The sequence below is a fragment of the Erinaceus europaeus genome, chromosome 4, assembly GCF_950295315.1.
Source record: "Erinaceus europaeus chromosome 4, mEriEur2.1, whole genome shotgun sequence".
NCBI lineage: Eukaryota > Metazoa > Chordata > Mammalia > Eulipotyphla > Erinaceidae > Erinaceus > Erinaceus europaeus.
The window spans coordinates 101,399,553-101,421,754 of record NC_080165.1 but is presented as its reverse complement, the minus strand read 5'-3'; the positions used below and the strand labels follow the sequence as shown (position 1 = coordinate 101,421,754).

The 22,202-nt window shown below is 45.3% G+C and overlaps 1 protein-coding gene across 1 annotated transcript in view; it reads right to left on the bottom strand.

The window, feature by feature from the left end:
• ANO2 (anoctamin 2) overlaps nucleotides 1-22,202 on the bottom strand; it is a 365,356-nt gene that overhangs the window by 215,507 nt on the left and 127,647 nt on the right. Inside the window, exons 8-10 of the mRNA XM_060190229.1 lie at nucleotides 18,110-18,165; nucleotides 16,132-16,173; nucleotides 3,485-3,549 (exon numbers count right to left, since the gene is read on the bottom strand). Coding sequence (XP_060046212.1) covers nucleotides 3,485-3,549; nucleotides 16,132-16,173; nucleotides 18,110-18,165 — 163 coding nt within the window. The remainder of the gene's footprint in view (nucleotides 1-3,484; nucleotides 3,550-16,131; nucleotides 16,174-18,109; nucleotides 18,166-22,202) is intronic.

Below are 22,202 nucleotides of genomic sequence, written 5' to 3'. Positions count from 1 at the left end.
AAGCAGCGCACTATCCAGGGGAGCAATTTCGGGGGCCCTCATATCTTTTATTGAGCTCTCCTGCCACCTTTCTTCGCCTCCCTGTCTCTGCTTTCCCACTCAAATCCCCAGTGTCCCTGCCTCTTCTCTCTGCCTCTCTTTCTCACCAGAGTCACCTGTGACAGTAACTTGAGGTCAGAGTCACTGATGCCACCAGCAGACAGCAGCCCCGTTGCTCCTGACACTCACTGCACCCCATGTCTGCAGCCAATGTCCAGTGATGCCTGGGGCTCCAGCCTGTGGGGCTCTAGCCTCTAGACACTGTGGACTCTCACTGCACCAGCAGGTGTGTGAGGAGCTGGGACAGCATCCAGCTCTGCTCAGCCGCAGGGCCCCATCTAGCCAGCTTCCAGCCCTGTGCTCAGAAGCTACCAAGCCCAGAGCGGGGCTCCAACGCCACCTATCGCTTAAGAAGACGCTGCTCCAGTGGCCACAAGCAAGCATATATGGGGTCACTGCATGCATGGGTGGCCAGTCACCTGATGTCTTGGGGGTGGCAGGGCTCTCTGGGAAGGAGAATGTGTTTTCATCCTATTTTTAAGGTTTGAAGGAATAGCTGGTGAAAATAGGAGACAGAGTGGGTGGCCACAGGAGAGGATGATCAAAGCCCCCTCCAGCCACATGGAGGAAGCCAAAGCCGCCTGGGTGTGGTCCCAGGAACAGGGGAAAGGGAGCCAGAGGTGAGAGGTTTTGTAGGAGGGGGCCTCCAGCACAGACACCCCCAAATGGAGTGCCTGGGCTAGCAGACGTCAGCTGGAACCAGCACCTGCTGCCAAGAGCCACCCACCCTAGCTCCCATGGGACAAGGTTACTCTCCAAAAAGCATCTGAAATGCCACCCGCTGGACTCTCCTCTGGCTGCCGCACCCCTCTCAGTATCCTCTGCCCCCAACCCCTGACCCAGGACCATCAGCCAGTAACACTGTCTGTCTCTGGGGCTGCTGGCCTTGCTCATGGGAAGAGCCACACAAGAGACCCCACTGTGGGATCTTTATTTCACAGGCCCTAAGGTCCCAACTTTTCCAGTTGAGCTTCTCTACTGAATTTCATCACCGACTCCCCACCACCACCACCCCAAATTCAGTTTCCATGTCAAGGGCCACCAGGATCCTGAAGACCAGAGAGGGAATGGGACTTGCCCAGAGGAGCAATGGCCTTTGGTGGTCTGGCATGGGGAGAAAATCCAGGCTGTTAGCCCAATGCTCTACCATGTCACAGTGCTGCCGCCATGGGGAGAGAGACAGACAGACACACTAAGCCCACCTGGCAAGAGGCTGAGCACTTTACCACCCATGGAGCTTCTAAAACTCCCAACCCATAGGATGGAAGACAGTTGACCCTAGTGCATTCTAAGTACTTGCAGAGAAGCTGGGGATATTTCCAAGCTTTGAGATAACAGGGCATCACTGCAGGGGTAGCACTAAAGGGAGTGATTCTAGGACTCAGTCTCTTCTCCCTTCTCATTTGGAGATGTCACACAAAGGCCACCTTCTCTCTTGGGCTAACCAGCTTGTCCCCCATGTGTGGGGTTTGCCAGGTCTGTCTTCTCTTAGTCAACACCAGTGTCTACCCCTGCATAATCCAAGGATCTGCTTCACCAGGATCCTTCTCAAGAACCAACCAAAGGAGTCAGAGAGAGAGATCTCACCTGGTAGGGTTCCTGCTTTGCCATGCACACGGTCCAGGTTCAAGTCCCTCCCTGTGTCACATGGGAGTGTAATGACATCAGCTCTGATGTCCCCCATTCTCTAATTTTTCTCTCTCTGTCTCTTTATATCTTAGTGAAAAAGTAAGCTAGAGCAGTAAAATTGTGTACATTCAAGGCCCCAGATCTGCAGAGAGAGAGAGAGAGAGAGAGGAGAGGAGAGGGAAGAAGAGAAGAAAAGAGGGGAGGGGAAAAGAGAAGAGGGGAGGGGACAAATTGAAAGACAATAACAAATAGAAATATGAGATAACTTTAAATATGAAAGGGGAGGGAGGTGAAGAAGTAATGATAGAGGATGCTCAAGCAAAAAATGGTGAGACAAGAACAGTTTAAGAAAGATTCCCTTAGGTGTGTTTATATATAATATACTTACATATGAATGACATGTATAATAATTTTATGTATGATACATTTACATGCACATTCCTCTATGTCTTGTTAAATGATGTCACTTTCTCTCTACTACTTTTTGATCTTTACTACACACTTTTTTTCATTTTATTATCCTTCTTATCATACATGCTATCCTGAGGTTCTTTGCTTTGGTGTTTGTGTTCGAGCACTTGTGTTGCTATAGTTTCTGTTACCAAATGCGTTTCTCTGAAAGACAGCTGCCAGAAGGTTTCACTCACATGTGCAATATAAAGAAATGAAACATAAGAACTTGTTTTTAAAAATGTCACACCATCACTAAGATTTTGTGAGAATTTTAATGGTTTTCTTTGTGAGGGGAAGGGGACACAGAACTGTAGTGGTGTGTTTAGTATGGAATTACACTTCTATAATTTTATGATCTTATAAACCATTATTAAATCATTAATAAAGTAAATAAAAGAAAGGAGGAAGGAAGAGAGGCAATAACAAGGAACTCCATATAAACCTAAAATAGACTTCCTAGCTTCTTCCAACATGAAGACCCCAAATCTCATTTGCCATAATCCTACCTTGGGTTCCTGATTATTAACCAATTTGTTCTGCTTTATATCCTAATGCTTTTCAGCCACCAATTTGCATACACTGCTATGACACCAACCTGACTTCCCTAGGCAGATGCTCTCATTAATGGAACTTCAACTCCCCAGAGCTCTGCCCCACTAAGGAAAGGCAGAAACAGGATGGTGGTATGGATCAGCCTTCCAATGCCCATGTGCAGCAGAGAAGAAATTACAGAAGCTGAACCTTCCACTTCTGTACCCTATATAGAATGCTGATCCATACTCCCAGAGGGATAAAGAACAGGGCAACTTCCACTGGAAGGGAGAGGATACAGAACTCTGGTGGTGGGAATTGTATGGAATTATACCCCTCTTATCCTACAATCTTGTCAATCATTATTAAATCTCTAATAAAAATAAATATAGAAAAATAGAAGATATACATAAACTCTTCAATGAAAAAATGAAATGAGAAGAAATTAAAGAGAGAGAGAACTCCATTCACACACACACACATACCCCCAAAAAGTAGGCAGAGAAGATGAGCGACCATAAGCTCTGAAGATCTCATGACAGAAGCCAGGACTTGTTAGCCCCTCTGCAGCAGCCACTCTGTCTCCAGCTAGCACCCAGCCAGCCCCAAGCTGCATCCATTCATGAGGAATGAAGTGGGGTGTGGGTGAGTCACACAATCTAGAACAGAGGAGGCCTCTGCTTGACCCATCAGACTACAGGATCTGAAGACAAGATGACTGTCATGATTTGCATCTCTAGGATCTTCCCAAGAGGCCCCTCCCAAGTCTCACCTGATGAGGTCAATAGGTTGAAACTTATAAAACACTCCATAGCGGGCCCATTCTTGATACAGAAGCTGAAAGGAAAAAGACAGGGAAAGTATTAGAGGGAGATGAGGGCAGCTGTTCCTCTCTCGTCTCTATCCTGGTGAGTCAAAACCCCATCCCAAAAGCCCAGCTTCTAGAACAACACACACAAGACATCCACAACAGAGACATCCAAAGGCAGAAGGCTACAGAGACTAACAGCTCCGTCCCTGACTGCAGAGGTGACCCGTTATCACCTCCAGGTCAGGTCCACTCCTAACACTCACAGTCCCCCCCCCACTCTGTCCCTTCTGCACAGTCCAGTAAAACAAGGTGTCAGGCTGTTCAGGCATTGAACATCCAGTATGTGCCAGGTGCTGAGTACAGCTGCAAAGTTACCACTGTAGTGGAGCTGATACCCTTGTACCTGGAGACAAGGATACAATGTGTTAGTTCCACAGAGAAAATGAGAGCAACACAAGGAAACACTGTGTGATGGAAAGGCAGGAAGGTGCTTTCTGAGAGGGGATGCCAAGCCTCTCTGAGCACTCAGAAAATCAGGAAGAGAAAAGCTCCCTGTGCAAGGGCCCTGAAGAGAACACATGTATGCCATCTGTGGAAAGACAGGGCAGTGGTGTGGCTGGGCTGAGCAATGTGGAGAGAACATGAGAGGTAGTGTCAGAGAGTATTGAGGTGGCTGCACCAACCAGGTCTGGGTACTTACACTAAGTTTTCAACACAGGGGTGAAGCAATTCCACACAGATGGCCAAGAGCTCAGTCTGGCAGCTGAGAGCAAGGATATAAGTAAAGGGTCTGTTGTCCTGTGGCAGCCAGAGATGACAAAGATTTCAACCACAGGTGAGCAGGAGGGAACAGTTAGAAGAGTCTGTTTGTCTATATTTCAAGTAAAACCTCCCCAAATATAACAGAAACTGAATGAATCCACCACCACCAACTCTGCCTTGCAAGAATTACTGAAAGGAGTCCTATAGGAAAAGAAGTAAAGAAACTCTAACTCCAAATGAGGTAATCCATAGTAGAATAGAAATGGGATCTCAGGGGTCAACTAGAAATACCAAAGGAGATCATCTAGGACCACAACAAGACAGGACTAGAACTTCAGGAACCCACCAAATCACCAGTGAGTGCAAATACATGTGGCTTGTGGACAGAGAGGAGCCTAGGGAGAGATTGCCTGGTAACAGTCCGGCAGTTTACCAGTTGAGACACCACCTCCCCTAAGACTCACCAAATGTAACTGTGAGTCTCCATTGCTACTGCCTTCAGAAGCTGCAGCAGAGGAGAGGCCCTAGGCTGACACTGCATAACCACTGGATTATTTCCACCCCACCCTCCTGTATCTCTTGGTCAGAAATGAGAGAGTAAGCTAAGAAGCCTACTTATAGTTTAAAAGCCCTCAGTCTCCCATAGCCTACAGAGAAGAAAAACAACAAAAGAGGCTTTTAGGGTGCTATGCTCCAACTCAGGGGTTAAAATAATATTGAAACAACTGTCAATTTCCACAACTGTGAACCCTTTAATTACCTTACTTGGACACAAGTCAATTCAGGCAAGAGTGATCAGTAATTAGAAAAGTCCTGAGAGAGGGACCTCATAATATACTATATAGAATGGTTAAACCAATAAGAAGAAATATTGGAGAAATGAACCAGGACAAGAGTCCAGCTAAAAGTCCCCCAAAGGTTGAAGCACAAAATAATGAGGTCAACATGCAAACACTAGTTAAGGAAATAATCACAGGAGTGAGTAAAGAATTGAAAGAATTGTCATCAGAAATGCAGAAACAAAATGAGACCCTGGAAGAAAACACTAATTATCTCAAGGTTATTAGAGAGCTGAAAGCAGAAATACCTGAGCTAAGAAGACAACTAGCTGAACAAGTAATACTAAAACAGTATCAGAACAGGGTAACAAAATAAATGAACTCCAGAAAACAGTACAGGGCAGAGAAAATAGAGTGAATGAGGCTGAAGACAGAATTAGCAAGATCGAGGACGAATTAGAGGCAACTAAGAAAGAAGTAAGAGAACTCAAAAAGAGATTAAGAGATACTGAAAACAACAACAGAGACCTATGGGATGACTTCAAAAGAAATAATATATGCATTATTGGCTTACCATAGGAAAAAAGAGAGGGAGGGGAAGAAAGCATTCTAAAGGACATAATAGCTGAGAACTTCTCTAGTCTGGACAACATCAAAGACATAAAGGTTCAAGAAGCCCAGAGGGTTTCAAACAGAATTAAGCAGACTTAAAGACACCAAGACGCATCATATTTAGAATGAAAAGGAATAAGGATAAAGAACGGATCCTAAAGGCTGCAAGAGAAAAATAGTCACCTACTGAGGAAAGCCCATAAGATTAGCAGCAGACTTCTCCACACAGACACCACAGGCCAGAAGAGAATGGCAAGATATCTATTGAGCGCTCAATGAGAAAGGCTTTCAATCAAGACTACTGTATCCTATTAGACTGTCATTCAGACTAGATGGAGGCATAAAAAACTTCTCAGACAAGCAACAGTTAAAAAATCAGCTATCACCAAACCTGCCCTGAAAGAAGTTCTAAAAGGTCTCCTATAAATAGTCAGACCACCATAAATATGCCATATATCAGAACACTCTAAAAATCTACAAGAATGGTATTAAAATATCTTCAATATTTGAAATAACTAAATGGCAATGGCCTAAATTCACCTATTAAAAGGCACCAAGTAGGAAGATGGATCAGAAAATACAACCCAACAATATGCTGTCTACAGGAAACCCACCTAACTTAACAAGACACACACAGATTCAAATTGAAAGGATGGAAAACGATTGCACAAGCCAATGGCCCACAAAAAAAGGAACAGCTATTCTCATATTTGACACAGTAGACTTCAAACTAAATAAAATTTTAAAAGATAGGGAAGGACATTACTTAATGCTCAGAAGACCAATCAATCAAGAGGACTTAACAATCATTAACATCTATGCACGCAATGAGAAGTCATCTAAATACATCAAACATCTACTGAAAGAGCAACATCAATATAGTAACAGCAACACAATAACAGTAGGGGACTTCAACACTCAACTTTCTCAACTAGACAGATCATCCAGGCAGAAAATCAATAAAGAAATGAGGGAGCTAAATGAGGAGATAGATAAACTAGAACTATTAGGCATTTTCAGAGTCATTCACCCCAAAAAACTGGAATACACTTTCTACTCAAGTCCACCTGGGTCATTCTCAAGGATAGACCATATGTTAGGCCACAAAGACAGCATCAGCAAATTCAAGAGCATTGAAATCATCCCAAGCTTCTTCCCAGACCACAGTGGAATTAAACTAACACTTAACAATCAACAAAAGATTACTAATAGTCCCAAAATGTGGAAGCTCAACAGTACACTACTTAGCAACTACTGGGTCAAAGAGGAAATAAAGGAAGTAATCAAAATGTTTAGAGAGTTCAATGAAAATAAAGACACAAGCTATCAAAACATTGGGACACCGCTAAGGCAGTACTGAGAGGGAATTTAATTGACATACAAGCACACATTAGGAAACAAGAAAAAGCACAATTAAACAAGCTGATTGCGCACCTTAAAGACCTAGAAGAAGAAGAACAAAGGAACCCTAATGCAACCAGAAAGACAGAAATCACTAAATTTAGGGCAGAAATCAATAACATTGAAAATAAGAAAATGATGCAAAAGATCAACGAAAATAAATGCTGGTTCTTCGAAACAGTGAACAAAATGGACAAACTTTTAGCCAGACTCACAAAACAAAAAAGGAAGAAGACTCACATAAATCAGATTGTAAATGAAAGAGGAGATATCACAATTGACACCACAGAAATTCAACATATCATGCGAGGCTTCTATGAACAACCATATGCCACCAAGCTAGAGAACCTGAAAGAAATGGATGATTTCCTAGATACCTACCAACTTCCAAAACTAAATAAAGAGGAACTAGATAATATGAACAGGCCCATCACGGCTAATGAAATTAAAACAGTTATCAAAAACCTTCCAAAGAATAAAAGTCCTGGACCAGATGGTTTCACAAATGAATTATACAAAATCTTCAAAGAAGAACTAGTACTTCTACTTTTAAAAGTCTTCCACAAGATAGAAAACATAGGAACACTCCCTTCCAGCTTCTATGAAGCCAATATCATTTTGATACCAAAAGCAGACAGGGGCAAAACCAAAAAAGAAAACTATTGATCAATTCTAATGAACACAGATGCTAAAATACTGAACAACATTCTAGCCAACCAGATACAGCAGTATATTAAAAAGATTGTTCATCATAACCAAGTGAGGTTTATCCCAGGAATGCAAGGTTGTTTTAATATATGCAAACCAATACACATGATCCACTACATCAATAAAAGCAAGACCAAAAACCACATGGTTATATCAATAGATACAGAAAAAGCCTTTGACAAAATACAACATACCTTTATGATAAAAACACTACAAAAAATGGGACTAGATGGGAAATTCCTCAAGATAGTGCGTCTATATATAGCAAACCTACAGCCAACATCATACTCAATGGTGAAAAACTGTAATCATTTCCCCTCAGACCAAGTATTAGACAGGCTGCCCACTATCACCATTAGGATTCAGCATAGTGTTGGAAGTTCCTGCCATAGCAATCAGGCAGGAGCAAGGAATTAAAGGGATACAGATTGGAAGAGAAGTCAAACTCTCCCTATTTGCAGATGACATGACAGTATATATAGAAACACCTAAGGAATCCAGCAAGAATCTTGGAAATCATCAGGCATACAGTAAGGTGTCAGGCTACAAAATTAACATACAAAAGTCAGTGGCATTCCTCTATGCAAACAATAAGTTAGAAGAAGATGAAATCTGGAAATCAATTCCTTTTACTATAGCAACAAAAACAATAAATTATCTAGGAATAAACCTAGCCAAAGAAGTGAAAGACTTGTATACTGAAAATTATGAGTCACTACTCAATGAAATTGTAAAAGACACAAAGAAGTAGAAAGATATTCCATGTTCACGGGTTGGAAGAATTAACATCATCAGAATGAATATACTACCCAGAGCCATGTACAAATTGAATGCTATCCCCATTAAAATCCCAAGCACAATTTTTAGGAGAATAGAACAAATGCTACAAATGTTTATCTGGAACCAGAAAAGACCTAGAATTGCCAAAACAATCTTGAGAAGAAAGAACAGAACTGGAGGCATCACACTCCCAGACCTCAAGTTGAATTATAGGGCCACTGTCATCAAAACTACTTGGTACTGGAACATGAATACACACATTGACCAGTGGAATAGAATTGAGAGCCCAGAAGTAAGCCTCCATACCTATGGACATCTAATCTTTGACAAAGGTGCCCAGACTATTAAATGAGGGGAAGGGGAGTCTATTCAACAAATGGTGTTGGAAAAAATGGGTTGAAACATGCAGAAGAACAAAACTGAACTGCTATATTTCACCAAACACAAAAGTAAATTGCAAGTGGATCTAAGGACTTGGATGTTAGACCACAAACTATCAGATACTTAGAGGGAAATATTGACAGAACTCTTTTCCACATAAATTTTAAAGACATCTTCAATGAATCGAATCCAATTACAAAGAAGACTAAGGCAAGAATAAACCAATGGGACTACATCAAATGAAAAAGCTTCTCCACAGCAAAAGAAACCACTACCCAAACCAAGAGACCCCTCACAGAATAGGAGAAGATCTTTTTTACATGCCATACCTCAGACAAGAGGCTAATAACCAAAACATATAAAGAGCTTGCCAAACTCAACAACAAGACAACAAATAGCCCCACCCAAAAATGGGGAGAGGACATGGACAGAATATTCACCACAGAAGAGATCCAAAAGTCCAAGAAACACATGAAAAAATGCTCCAAGTCTTTGATTGTCAGAGAAATGCAAATAAAGGCAACAATGAGATACCACCTCACTCCTGTGAGAATGGCATACATCAGAGAAGGTAACAGCAGCAAATGCTGGAGAGGTCGTGGGGTCAAAGGAACCCTAATGCAATGCTGGTGGGAATGTCAATTGGTCCTACCTCTGTGGAGAACAGTCTGGAGAACTCTCAGAAGGCTAGAAATGGACCTACCCTATGATCCTGCAATTCCTCTCCCGGGGATATATCCTAAGGTATCCAACACACCCATCCAAAAATATTTGTACATATGTTCATAGCAGCACAATTTGTAATAACCAAAACCTGGAAGCAGTCCAGGTGTCCAACAACAGATAAGTGGCTGAGCAAGTTGTGGTGTATATATACACAATGGAATATTAGCCAGCTATTAGAAACGGTGACTTTACTGTTTTCAGCTGATCTTGGATGGACCTTGAAAAAATCATGTTAAGTGAAATAAGTCAGAAACAGAAGGATGAATATGGGATGATCTCACTCTCTGGCAGAAGTTGAAAAACAAGATCAGGAGAGAAAACACAAGTAGAACCTGGACTGGAATTGGCACAAAGTAAAAGACTCTGGAGTGGGGAGAATACAGGTCCAAAAAGGATGACAGAGCACCTAGTGGGGGTGTATTGTTATATGGAAAACTGGGAAATGTTATGCATGTACAAACTATTGTACATACTGTTGAATGTAAAACATTAATTCTCCAATAAAGAAATTTTTAAAAAAATAAAGGGATCTCAAACAACAGCAATGAAAGGAGCAAACATATAGGAAAATGGAGGGCAGAAAGGACAGAGTGATGTGACCAATGTTGATGAACCAAGGGCTGCTATCAAAGACCTAGACATCAGAACAGAGACCACTGAATCTCAATCTTCTCTAGAAACTGAAGGAAAAGTGTTGAGAGGGGTGAGTGAAGAAGAGAGGGAGACATGCTGGATAGCCTTGCCTGTAGGTAGAACTTGGAAGTCAGAAAGGGAGACAGGTGGAAACCTGGGCTGGGGGTGGTGTACTGGTGGAAACCTGGGCAAGGGGCTTTGGGGAGAAAAGGGGGTAGCAGGGCTGGGGAGGAAGGGAGTCTGGAGTCCACCCCCCGGGGGGGGTGATGAGAGTGAGTAGCAGCACCTGCTATGCAGGACTGGGAAGCCACACACATGTATAGGCAAATTTCTCCTCAGAATTTGTACAGATGATTGAAAACTGACACAACTGCCACCGTTCTTGCTGAATGGCTATAACCTTCTATTACAGGCTCCTGTCTTATTACATATTTTGCTGTCAGATTTTTTTTTTTTTTTACTGTCAGAATATCCCTCCAACAACAAAACAAAACAAAGCCAAAAACTACATGGATCCTGGTAGAGCAAACTGCACTTACAATCAGCACCATTTACAAAGAAGAACCCCAGGACAAAGAGTACCTCTGCAGTGCATGATAGCCTTCTGAAGGGTGAGTTCATGAAGATTTATTTCTTTTATTTATGAGCAAGAGAGGTGGAAAGAAAGAGAACCAGCATATTACCCTGGAATATGCAGTACTGAGGATTGAACGCGGGGCCTCATGCTTACAAGTTTAACACTTCATTCACTGTACCACCTCCCAGGTTATTTGAATTCATTAGTTCTGATGCTGCTGGCTCCTACCCAGTCCCACTGTTATTATTACACCTCTCCTCCCTGTCATCTTGGGTGCTTACACTGCCTTTTTCTCTTCCCCTAGAGCAAACCTTGGACTCACCAGCACCTGGTTGTCACAGTGACTTCATGTGTGTCCCCATGGGAGGCCAGCCTGCGTCAGGAGAGCCAAGCCAGGGCACCCAGGGGGACTATGAGACGTCACTGCCTGCCCCACAGGCTCCTATCCCCAGGGCAGATTCCTTCTTAAGCATGTCCAGCCCAGGCCTACATCTGCACACAGTGCCCCCCCTCACCCTACTCTGGCGGGCTCCAAGAAGCCAGGATGGCTCCCTCAGCACTATGTTCAAACCAAGAGCCACACTCCTAAGCTTGGTCCCTGAAGAGGTCCCAGATCTGCTATAGGAAACCTCTAGAAAGTCTCTTCCTCAGTGGGGCACTGTCTACATATAAAGTTAAATGCACACTTTGTAGAGACAGACAAGGATGTGTCGCTAGAGCTCCTGGAGTGCAATGTGGATAAGGATGAGGACTCAGCAGGAAACTCCTACAGACTAGAGCTTCAGGTCCAGAGGCCCTGCTGGGGAGGGATGCAGAATCTTGCCTCCCCACCTGTGTAGGGAAGCAGAGAAGGAGCATGGTGTGGACAACACAGTAGGATGACCACTGGGACTGTGACAGTCCCTTTAGACTTGCAGACTAGAACCTTCTAAGGTAGCCCCACTTTGCCCCTTAAGCTGCAGCATGTCCTCTTCACCAACTAGCTGACACTGGTAGGGTCCCTCCTCCTAAGTGGATGATGCCTTATTTTACAGGGTAGGCTTCACTCCAAGCCTTTATGGAGAGAATCAGTAACTTACAGAGATGGGCTTTGCCTAATAGTACCCAGCTATTCACCCCATTTGTAATAGCTAAGGAACAGCAAGGAATGTGGGACCCTGGTTCCTCTCTAAGGCCACGAGCTCTTCCTGCAACAAGAAGAGAGAGGGAGGCTAGGCAGTAGTTCTCTCAGTTAAGCACACATGTTGCCATGTACAAAGACCCAGGTTCAAGCCCCAGCTCCCCATCTACAGAGGAGACGTTTCACAAGCAGTGAAGTAGGTCTGCAGGTCTCTATTTTTCTCCCTCTCTACTTTCAATTTCTCTCTGTCGTATCAAATAAAAAAAAAAGAAAAACCAAAAGAAAAAATGGCCATTGGGAGTGGCAGATTGCAGTAACCCTTGTGGCAATAAAAAAAAATAAAATAAGTAAAACAAACAAGCAGAGAGAGAAGCCAGCTATAGTCAACTGAGAGGCAGTTAGGAGACCAGGGGAGACCTGGGAGGAGCTGGATGAGAGCAAGGAGAATTCTGCTCTCAAACTCCACACTGGCTATTTGAATCTTTGATTTGTCACTTCATTCCTGCCTTCCTTGCTCCCTCCCCTTGACTTCCAGAAGGAGAGGAAGAAAGACCAGAGCACCACTGCTCACAAGCAGTACAGTGGACTGAACCCAAGGCCTCCTTGCATTCTATAGCTAAGCCACCTCCCTGACCCAGAAAAGTCACTTTCTTGTTAGAAAGCACACCTTAATTTATTGTTTTTTTAAATCAAGAGATGCAGAAAAAGAAACCAGAGCACTGATCTGAGCCTTAGGCATGAGAGTCTTTTGCAAAACCACTATGCTATCTCCTCAGCCCAGAAAACAAGCTTTTCAAATGCAGGACTGTCTCTCTTAGCACATCATCAACGACTGCCACCTCTCCAGATTCAAAGGAGGTCTCGAAACTTTACATCAGGCTCAACCTGACGCTGTTGACTGGCTACGGAAGAAGGGCAAACGCTAGAAGAAGAATTGGGGCTCCCTCTACAACCACCCACTGGTTCAGAAGATGACCATTTACAAAAACTGGAAAATCTGGGACAAAGGTTTAACTACTACTAACTAATCTATGCCTTGGGGGCTCCCATGAGTAGGTACAATGAGACAGGGACCCAGCGGGGGGGGGGGGGGGGGCAGTGAATAGTCACAAGCATGCTCTCCAGATAGTTGAGGAAATGAAGCAGGTGGGAAATGAAGGATTAGGGGGCTGTGGGCAGCCAGGAGGGACTCATTCACCCAATCTGTTCTCTCTTCCTACCTCCTTGCCTACTAGAAGGGCAGGGAACCCCTCCCTGTCCCCCAGAAGGAAGGAATTACCCTCCAGGAGAAGACAGAGCAAACCTTCCAGCCCCTGGCTGTGGCTGAGTCACAGAGACTCACAGCACAGAAGGCAGTTGGAGGCTCCACTCTCAGGGCCTCCCACCCTGCCTGAGATGTGCCCAGGAGAAGCTGGGGCCTCAGGGATCTGGGAGCTGGCAGGATGGGAGGTTTGAGGGTGCCCTGCGAGTTATCACTAGAGGACCCCAGAGTAGGAAGCCCATGGTGCACCTGCACCTCCAACTCCCTTGGACCCAGACCTTTCAGTAGCCTCTGAGACAGAGGGGTAAGGCTCTGCTTCACCACTTGTGAAGCTTCTCCCTTGCTGGTGGGGAGCAGCGGCTCAAACCCATGACCTTATACATGGTAATGTGTACAGCCAGCCAGGTACACCACTACCCAGTCCCTTCCAGTAGCCTCTTGAAGCACATTAAAACTGTAGCAACATGACCACAGGGACCTAGTTGATCAATAATCAGGGTCTCTGTTTCCTGACTTGACAATCACTTCTCTTCACCTCACTGGGTATCAGTTTCTCAACGGAAATGGGGAGGGGAAATCTTTCACTCTCCCTCACGGCTTCTCTGGTCCATCATTATGACCCTGGCAGGGGAAAAAAAAAAAAAAGGGAAAGTCACAAAAAAAAAGGCCTCTAGACTCTCAAAGATAGCCGGTCCCCCTTCCCCAGCATCCTTTTGACTTCACTTTGAGAGTGCTTTCCAACTCCATCTGGGCAGCTACTTCCTTGCTTTCTGGATTCAGTCAGTCCACCAGCACTACCTTTCCTGGGAAGGAAATATTTCTTGAAAAGCTTTGGCTGCTGGTGGTGATAGTAGAAGTATTGTGCCAGAGGTAAGCACACATAAAACGTTGGCTGGACTCCTACGTGCTTCTCCCTGCCCTGGACAGCTATCAGAGGATCAGCGGATGTGGCCCAGGAGTTACTCTGTGTTCCCAGTCCCTGGAATGTTCCAGTAAAGCACAAGGCACTCTACTTCCATGGGCTGAGGGTCACCATTCACCCCATGGGAGGTCTCTCATGTGGGCATTGAACAGTGCCCCCCCCTTTAAAGGGGAAGAGCAGGAAGTGAGAGAGTAAGGGGATAGAAAACATCGGGTGAGAGAGGTGAGACACAGCGAGCAAGGCTTCTTCCTCCTTTGCCTTTAAATCTGATCCGGGACTTTTCAGGAAATTAAACACCGAGACTATTAGCCTCAGATAGAAAACAGATGAGGTTAAGACATGGCAAGACTATAGCAGATTCCCCGTGCAGGCCGAGGGGGGACATGTGTAAGCAATCACGGCAGTATTTCTGGAAAAGACCTTTTATGTTTTTAATACTTAACACTTCATAACTGGGCCTAATAGGCAGGATAAAAAGAAAGCAGCTCAAAAGGCAACTTGGGGGATGAGTGGTTTTCCAGACAACAGAGCTAGGGAGGAAGAGGAGGGGGGATACTTTGGGGGCTTCAATTCCTCATCTCTCTCACCCCTGCCCACCCTGCTCTGCTCAGCAGAGGGGCTGAAGGTTGGGGAAAGCGGGGAGGGAGGCTCACCCGAGGGGGTGACAGCCAGTTGGGGCATCTGCACTGAGGCTAAGAGATCCTTAGAATGTCTGGTCATGACAGGGAAAGGTGGCACAGCCATGCCCCAGGACACAGAGAGAGAAGAAATGGCACTAGGAGAGACAGCTGCTGAGTGGGGAGCAGTGATTGCCAGGGCCAGGCTTCCTCCAAAGACCCCCTTTCCTCCTGCTGCCAAGACCTTTGGTTTGTAGCTGCCCAGCATATACATGACTGAGCCCTCCTCTCCTCCAGATTTCTCACCTCTAATTCACTTTTAGGGACTTTTACAAGATATTATTTTTTATTGATAAGAAAGAAATTGAAAGGGGAAGGGGAGAGGAAGAGAGAGAGAAAGACACCTGTAGACCTGCTTCACCACTTGTGAAGCTTCCCCCCTGCAAGTGGGGGGCAGGGGCTTGAGCCCAGGTCCTTGCACATGGTGGAATGCGCTCTCAACCAGGTGTACCATAACCTGGCCCTGGTTTTTGTTCTTGTTTCTGTTTTAGATAGAGACAGAAAGGGAGAGACAGAAAGAGACAGGGACACCACAGCATCTAAGTTGCCTTTAATGTGGTGGGGGCCAGACTTGAACCTGGGTCACACACATGGCAAAGCAGAGCGCTATCCAACTAAGTTATTTCACCAGCCCTCATCTCTAGGTCGGGGATGGCTCTACCTCACTTCTCTTATCTGGAGAATAAGAAGAATAGGTTAAAGGGAAACCCCCTCCCCTGTGCTGAATGGCACTGTCGTGGGTGATGATAGCACAGATTAGCAGGGAGAGCAGAGCTGAGAGTGAGTGAGCCAGGGCCCAGCTCTGTGCCTGAGGGCAGTATCATCATGGGCCTGGGGCTCAATCTCTCTGGGACTTGTGTCATGTCTCCATCTACACACTAAAGAATTTAGACTCTGTGACTCTCCGGTGTTCCTCAGTTAAGACCTGCTTGTCATCAGGAATGAGGTACTACTCTATGGGTGGGGGGGTTCGGGGGTGTTGAGGATATTTCAAGATGGTCAGCAGCATGGAACCTCCAGGCACTAAATGCCTATAGCATCACACACACACACACACAAACACACACACACACACACACACACTCTCTCTCTCTCTCTCTCCTGCCGATGCCTAAGAATGACTTGATGCTGGTATAGGTGCAGGGGAAGAATGACTGAAGGACAGGCAAGGGAGTAAGCAGGCCATTCAGGACCCTTCCCCTGAGTGCCACATTCACCCACCGTTTTCTGTGTGTGCAGAGCTCTGAGCACCGCATGAAGCCAGCTTACCTTTCTGTCGTTCATGTCGTCCCCGGGGCTGTCATATTCCCCCTATGTAAGAAGAAGGGATTTGGTATAAGGCCAGAAGAATTCTCAAATGCTGAGAGAAGATTGCTCTCTTACATTCCTTCACTTCTAGATAAGCAAGGTCAAGGTCAGGAGCAAATGCTGCCCTGGAGACTTGGTCACCAGCAAGGTCACTTGTGGACAATGTCTCCCAGAGGTTATCCTGGGCCTCCTTGGATCAAATGTAAAGTCAGAGCCAGTGCCTGGAAGGAACGAGCATCTGACAGGGTGTCACCCTGTGCCACATCAGGCAACTTGCAGAACCTGACTTCATAGGTGCCCATGGCAGAGGTGGCAGAGAGGAGAAGCTGTCATCTGAGTCGTCCTTGCAGGGACTCAGGCACCCCTGGCTCAAAGGCCTGATCTGGCACAGCTGTGTGACCAGTGACAAAAAAATGACCAGTCAGGAGCCGAGTGGAGGCCTTTAGCTGAGGGGCCAGATCATCTTGGAGAACACCAAGGTGTTATGGTGGGGGATATTATAAAGTGACCAAACTGGGAAAAGTTTTTTCACTTACTTACTAAAGCAATAATACAGGGAACTTTGAGATACATCTTCAAAAATATTAAACAAAATACAAAAAGATCCAACAATGTGTTCTTGCCCTGTAAGGAGGAGGAATTTTACATCTACATACAAAATGGTACTGTGGTCTCAGTCTCTTATAGAAAAAGAAACTAGGGAGTCGGGCTGTAGCGCAGCGGCTTAAGCGCATGTGGCGCAAAGCACAAGGACCCGCATAAGGATCCTGGTTCGAGCCTCCGGCTCCCCACCTGTGGGGGATTTGCTTCACAGGCAGTGAAGCAGGTCTGCAGATGTCTATCTTTCTCTCCCCCTCTCTGTCTTCCCCTCCTCTCTCCATTTCTCTCTGTCCTATCCAACAATGATGACATCAATAATAACAATAATAACTACAACAATAAAACATCAAGGGCAACAAAAGGGAATGAATAAATATTGAAAAAAAAGAAAAAGAAACTATAGGGCCAGGTGGTGGTGCGCCTAGTTGAGACAGTGTACAAGGACCAGGGTTCAAGCCTCCAGTCCCCACCTGGAGGAGGAAAGTTTCACAAGTGGTGAAGCAGGGCTGCAGGTGTCTCTGTCTCTTCCTCTCTACCCCACTCCTTCCCTCTCAGTTTCTGACTGTCTATCCAATAAATAAAATAAATATATGACTCTCAGGGATTGGGTAGTGATGCACTCAGAGATGACAAAGTGACTTGAGCACTGAACTTGTTTAAATTTTTTTAGTATTTATTTATTCCCTTTTGTTGCCCTTGTTTTATTGTTATAGTTATTACTGTTGTTGTTATTGATGTCATTGTTGTTGGATAGGACAGAGAGAAATGGAGAGAGGAGGGGAAGACAGAGAAGGGGAGAGAAAGACAGACACCTGCAGACCTGCTTCACTGCCTGTGAAGCGACTCCCCTGCAGGTGGGGAGCTGGGGGCTCGAACCGGGATCCTTATGCGGGTCCTTGCGCTTTGCGCCACCTGCGCTTAACCCGCTGCGCTACCGCTGGACACCCTTGAGCACTGAACTTATAAGCTTGAGATTCCATGTTTGATCTCTACTATCTAATGGGCCAGACTGATGCTGATTCTCCTTCTCTCCCTCTCTCCTAATATATCTCCTCCTCCTGTCACTAACAGCTTCATAAAATAATACTTTAAGAAAAGGACACTTAAGTACCCAACAGACCAAGTCTGTGGCTCTCCTCTCAGGAAACCCCCACCCTGACCAGCCTTCCTCTTCCTTTTTTTTTTTTTAAATTAGTGATTTAATAATGATCAACAAGATTGTGGGATAAGAGGGGTACAATTCCACATAATTCCCGCTACCAAAGTTCCTCTCCCTTCCTTTTATCCTCTTGTCTGCCATATCTGGGGCTGGAGGAAACAGACTGGGGGTAGCACTTACATCATGCAGAGGGTAGGCAGCCTCATAGATGTTGTTGGCTATCAGAGAGTTGATGCCTGGGGAGACAGGATAACAAAGACAGTCACTCCGGGGCAGGGACTTCACTTCTCTCTAGGCTCTGAAGGATGTTACAGGTTTGCCTCCTTCTCAGCTGAGTATCACGACATTCTTGACACTGACCTCCCAGTCAGGAAAGTGTTTGGAGTTTCAGTTATGGGCACAAAGGCAGCATTTTCTTATTCCCCATGTGTGAAGTTATGTCTGGCATATCAGATGGGCTCACTCAGACTCCTTTACTTGTGCTTGTGTCTGGCACCTGCCTGTCCCCACACACTGTGGCCTATCTGTCACTGTCCTGCTCTGAGCATCAGCTGGTGACATGGGGGCAGGGGTGTAGGAGTTCTCAAGTGTGATCTGGGGAACCCTGGGAGTCCCTGTAACCTTTCCCGGGGGGGGGGGGGGTCTTGTAACCAATACTATTTTGTTTTTCTTTACTTTGCTTGTTTCTTTTTCTATAAGAGATTGAGACCAGAGTACCATTTTGCTTGGCACAGGTAGAAGTCTCATGTGGACTCACTGAGCTGACTTCCTGGCTCTACCAAAACTACTCCAAGACTAGTCTTAGGCTGTCAGGAGGGGCGGGGGTGAGAGTTCAAAGCTGCAGGTGAGCTGGCCACATGGGTCAAGACAGATTCATTGCCAGAGGAGGGCTCCACACAGCACCCAGTGGCATCCCACCCAAGCCCCTTACCCACATCCCAGAGCTGCTATGCCTAAAGACCATGCAAAGACCACCTGTAAGCAGAGGCTCAGCTCTCCTGCTGACTCTCAGGTCTAGGAAAGAATTATTCACTTATTTGTATGAGACTGACAGAAACCAGAACACCTCTGGGTTCTGACTCACAGTGGTGCCAGGGATTGAACCAACACCTCAGGCACACTAAGCCGGCTCCCCAGTCCTCGTTCTCAGCTTTGCATGATTACCCAGCATCTGAGAACATGAGGCAGACAGCCTAGACTCCTGGCTCTTACTGCTAGAGCCTCAAAAGGAGGCTGAAAGCTCTGTGCCCTGCCTCTTGTCTCAGAGCTAAGTGAGGAAAGTGAATAGTGTGGAGAGTCCTCAAACAAACAGAAGTGGAATTAGCCTGTGACCCAAAAGCACCATGCCTAGGTGTATATCCAAATGCCATGAAATCACTAATTCGAAGGACATATGCACCCTTATGTTCATAGCTACACTATTCACCATAGACAAGGAGTAGAAGCATCCCAAATGCTCATCAACAGACAACTGGGTGAAGAAGTGATGCGACATATGCTCAATAGGATAATATTGTGCAACGAAAAACAAAAAAAAAAACAGATGAGAGTATGTCATTCAGGACAAAATGGATGGAACTGGAGATAACTATGCTAGTGAAGTAAATGAGGAGGTGAGACAACTGCGAGGCACTTTCATTCCTGTAAAATATAGAGAACTGAAACACATGAACTAAGAAGAGGAGGAGAAGATGATGTAGTAGAAGTAGTAGAAGCAGTAGTAGTAGAGGTAGTAGTAGTGGTAGTTTGAGGTAGTAGTAGACGTAGTAGTAGAAGTAGTGATAGGAGTAGAGATAGTAGTGGTAGGAGTAGAGCTGTAAGTAGAGGTAGTAGTAGTGGAGGTAGAAATAGTGGTAGTAGTAGAGGTAGTAGTAGTGGCAGAGGTAGTAGAAGTAGCAGTGGTAGTAGCAGAGGTAGGAGTAGAGGTCGTAGTGGAGGTAGTAATAGTGGTGGCAGTAGTAGAGATAGTGGTAGAGGTAAGTAATGGTGGTAGTAGTAGAGGTGGTAGTAGATGTAGTAGACGCGGTAGTAGTAATAGCCACTACCTTCAATGCCGCCACCTCAGCCACCACCAAGCTGTCTCAAAGACTCTGAAAAAAACTATAGTGGTTATCATGGAGGGAGGGCTGGAGGCACAGAACTATGGCAGTGAGTGCTGCGTGAAGCTACACCCATGTAATCTCATAATCTTAAACCACCGATAAAATACATTAGATAACAAGAAGAAATGGGGCTGGTGGTACAACTGATTTGGCACATATGTCACCATGTGCAAGGACCTGGGTTCAAACCCCCAGTTCCGACCCACAGGGAGGAAGCTTCATGAGCGGTGAAGCTGGTCTGCAGGTGTCTCTCTCCCTACCTCCCCCTTCCCTCTTAATTCCTCTGTCTCTATCCAAAATAAATAAATATTTTTTTGAAAAGAAAGGGGCTAGGAGGTGGCACACCCAGCTGAACACATATGTTACCATGCACAAAGACCTGAGTTCAAACCCCCTGTCCCCACCTACAGGAGAAAGATTTGCAAGTGATGGAACAGGGCTGCGTGCCCCCCCCACCTCCCTCTTTCCCTCTCTTCTTCTCCCTCTCCCTCTCCTTCCCTCTCTCTCTCTCTCTCTCTCTCTCTCCCTCCCTCCCTATCTTTCTATTTCCTCTTGATTTCTCTTTGTCCAATGAAAGAAAGAGTACAAGAGCAAGAGCAAAAGGAAGGAAGGGACGAAGGAAGGAAACAAAAACTGTTGGGAGTGTTGGTCATAAGCCTGGCTCCTAAGTAAAGAAGCCATGCATACGGGTCTTTCCCTTGCAGTTGGCCCATTAAGTCCTAGCCCACACTGGCAGAGCCTTGACATACAGTGACTCGTGTATCTCTATGCACCTAAAAACTGTATCTCTTCTTTTTCAGTCAGTGACTGCTGAAAAGAAGGTGACCTGTGACAAAAAGCAGGAGAAAGGGGGGTTGAGAGAAAGTCAAGCTGAGAAGTGATTTCACCTATAATAAAATGGCGCCCAAGAGCGGGAATTGCCTTAGTCTCTCAAGTCACTTACAGACTTCTGAAACCAAGAGTCTACCCCTGCCCCCAACAAGCATGGAAATTAGTTTGAAAGAAAAAAAAAACAATCAAACGTTTTTCTTTTCTTTCTTTTCTTTCTTTCTTTCTTTCTCTCTTTTTAAGACAGACTCTGCTTTGAAAATCGCAATTCTGAAGTTTTTCCTTTCTTTTCAGTTAATTGATTCCATCATGCACCCTCCATCTGGCTATGATGGCAGGGCTTTCTTCTTCAGGGTCACATCTACACACTTCCCTCTCTGCTCAAGACCCAGGGAGAAAAGAATACCCAGACTTTTGGTCCAGGGCTGGGGGCAAAGAGAAGGGAGGAGAAAGTATTCAGGACTCTTTCCTTTCCTTGGCTTTCCAAAGAGAAGCAAAGCCTTGGCACAAGCAGCACAGATTGCTGAGAACACCACCTCCAATCCCAGAAAACTCTGGTGCTTCGAACAGTAATCCCTGAGAATGGTCAGTGGCTCAAACAGTGGAAGACACATGTTACCATGCATGAGGACTCGGGTTCAAGCCCCCAGTTCCCATCTGCAGGGTGGAGCTTCACAAGTTGTGGAATAATGCTACAGTCATCTCTCTTAAAAATTTTTTTATTACTTATTTGTTTTGGATGGCAATAGAGAGAAAAATTGAGGAGAGAAAGAGAGAAGAATAGAAAAAGAGATACCCAAGGGGCTAGGTGGTGGCACACTGGATTAAACACACATAGTACAAAGCACAAGGATCCAAGTAAGGATCCCGGTGCAAGCCACAGGCTCCCCAGTAACAAAAGGGTCACTTCAACAAGCAGTGAGGCAGACTGAAGGTGTCTCTCTGTCTCTCTCCCATTCTTTAATTTTTTCTAATATTTTATTTATTAATGAGAAAGGAGGAGAAAGAACCAGACGTCACTCTGGTATATGTGCTGTTGGGGATTGAACTCAGGACCTCATATTGCGCCACCTTCCGGACCACCTCTCTCCCTTTCTATCTCCCCTCCCCTCTTCTTAACTTATCTCTGTCCTATCCAAAAAAAAAAAAAAAAGAAAAAATGGCCATAGAAGCAGTGGATTCAAGTCTCAGCAATAACCCTGGAGGCAAAGAAAGAAAGGAAGGAGATTCCTAAAGCACTGTTTACCCCCTAATGAAGCTTCCCCCTTGCAGGTGAGAACCTGGGGGTTGAACTGGTGTCCTTTTGCATTGTAATATGTGCACTCTACCAGATGCACCACCAC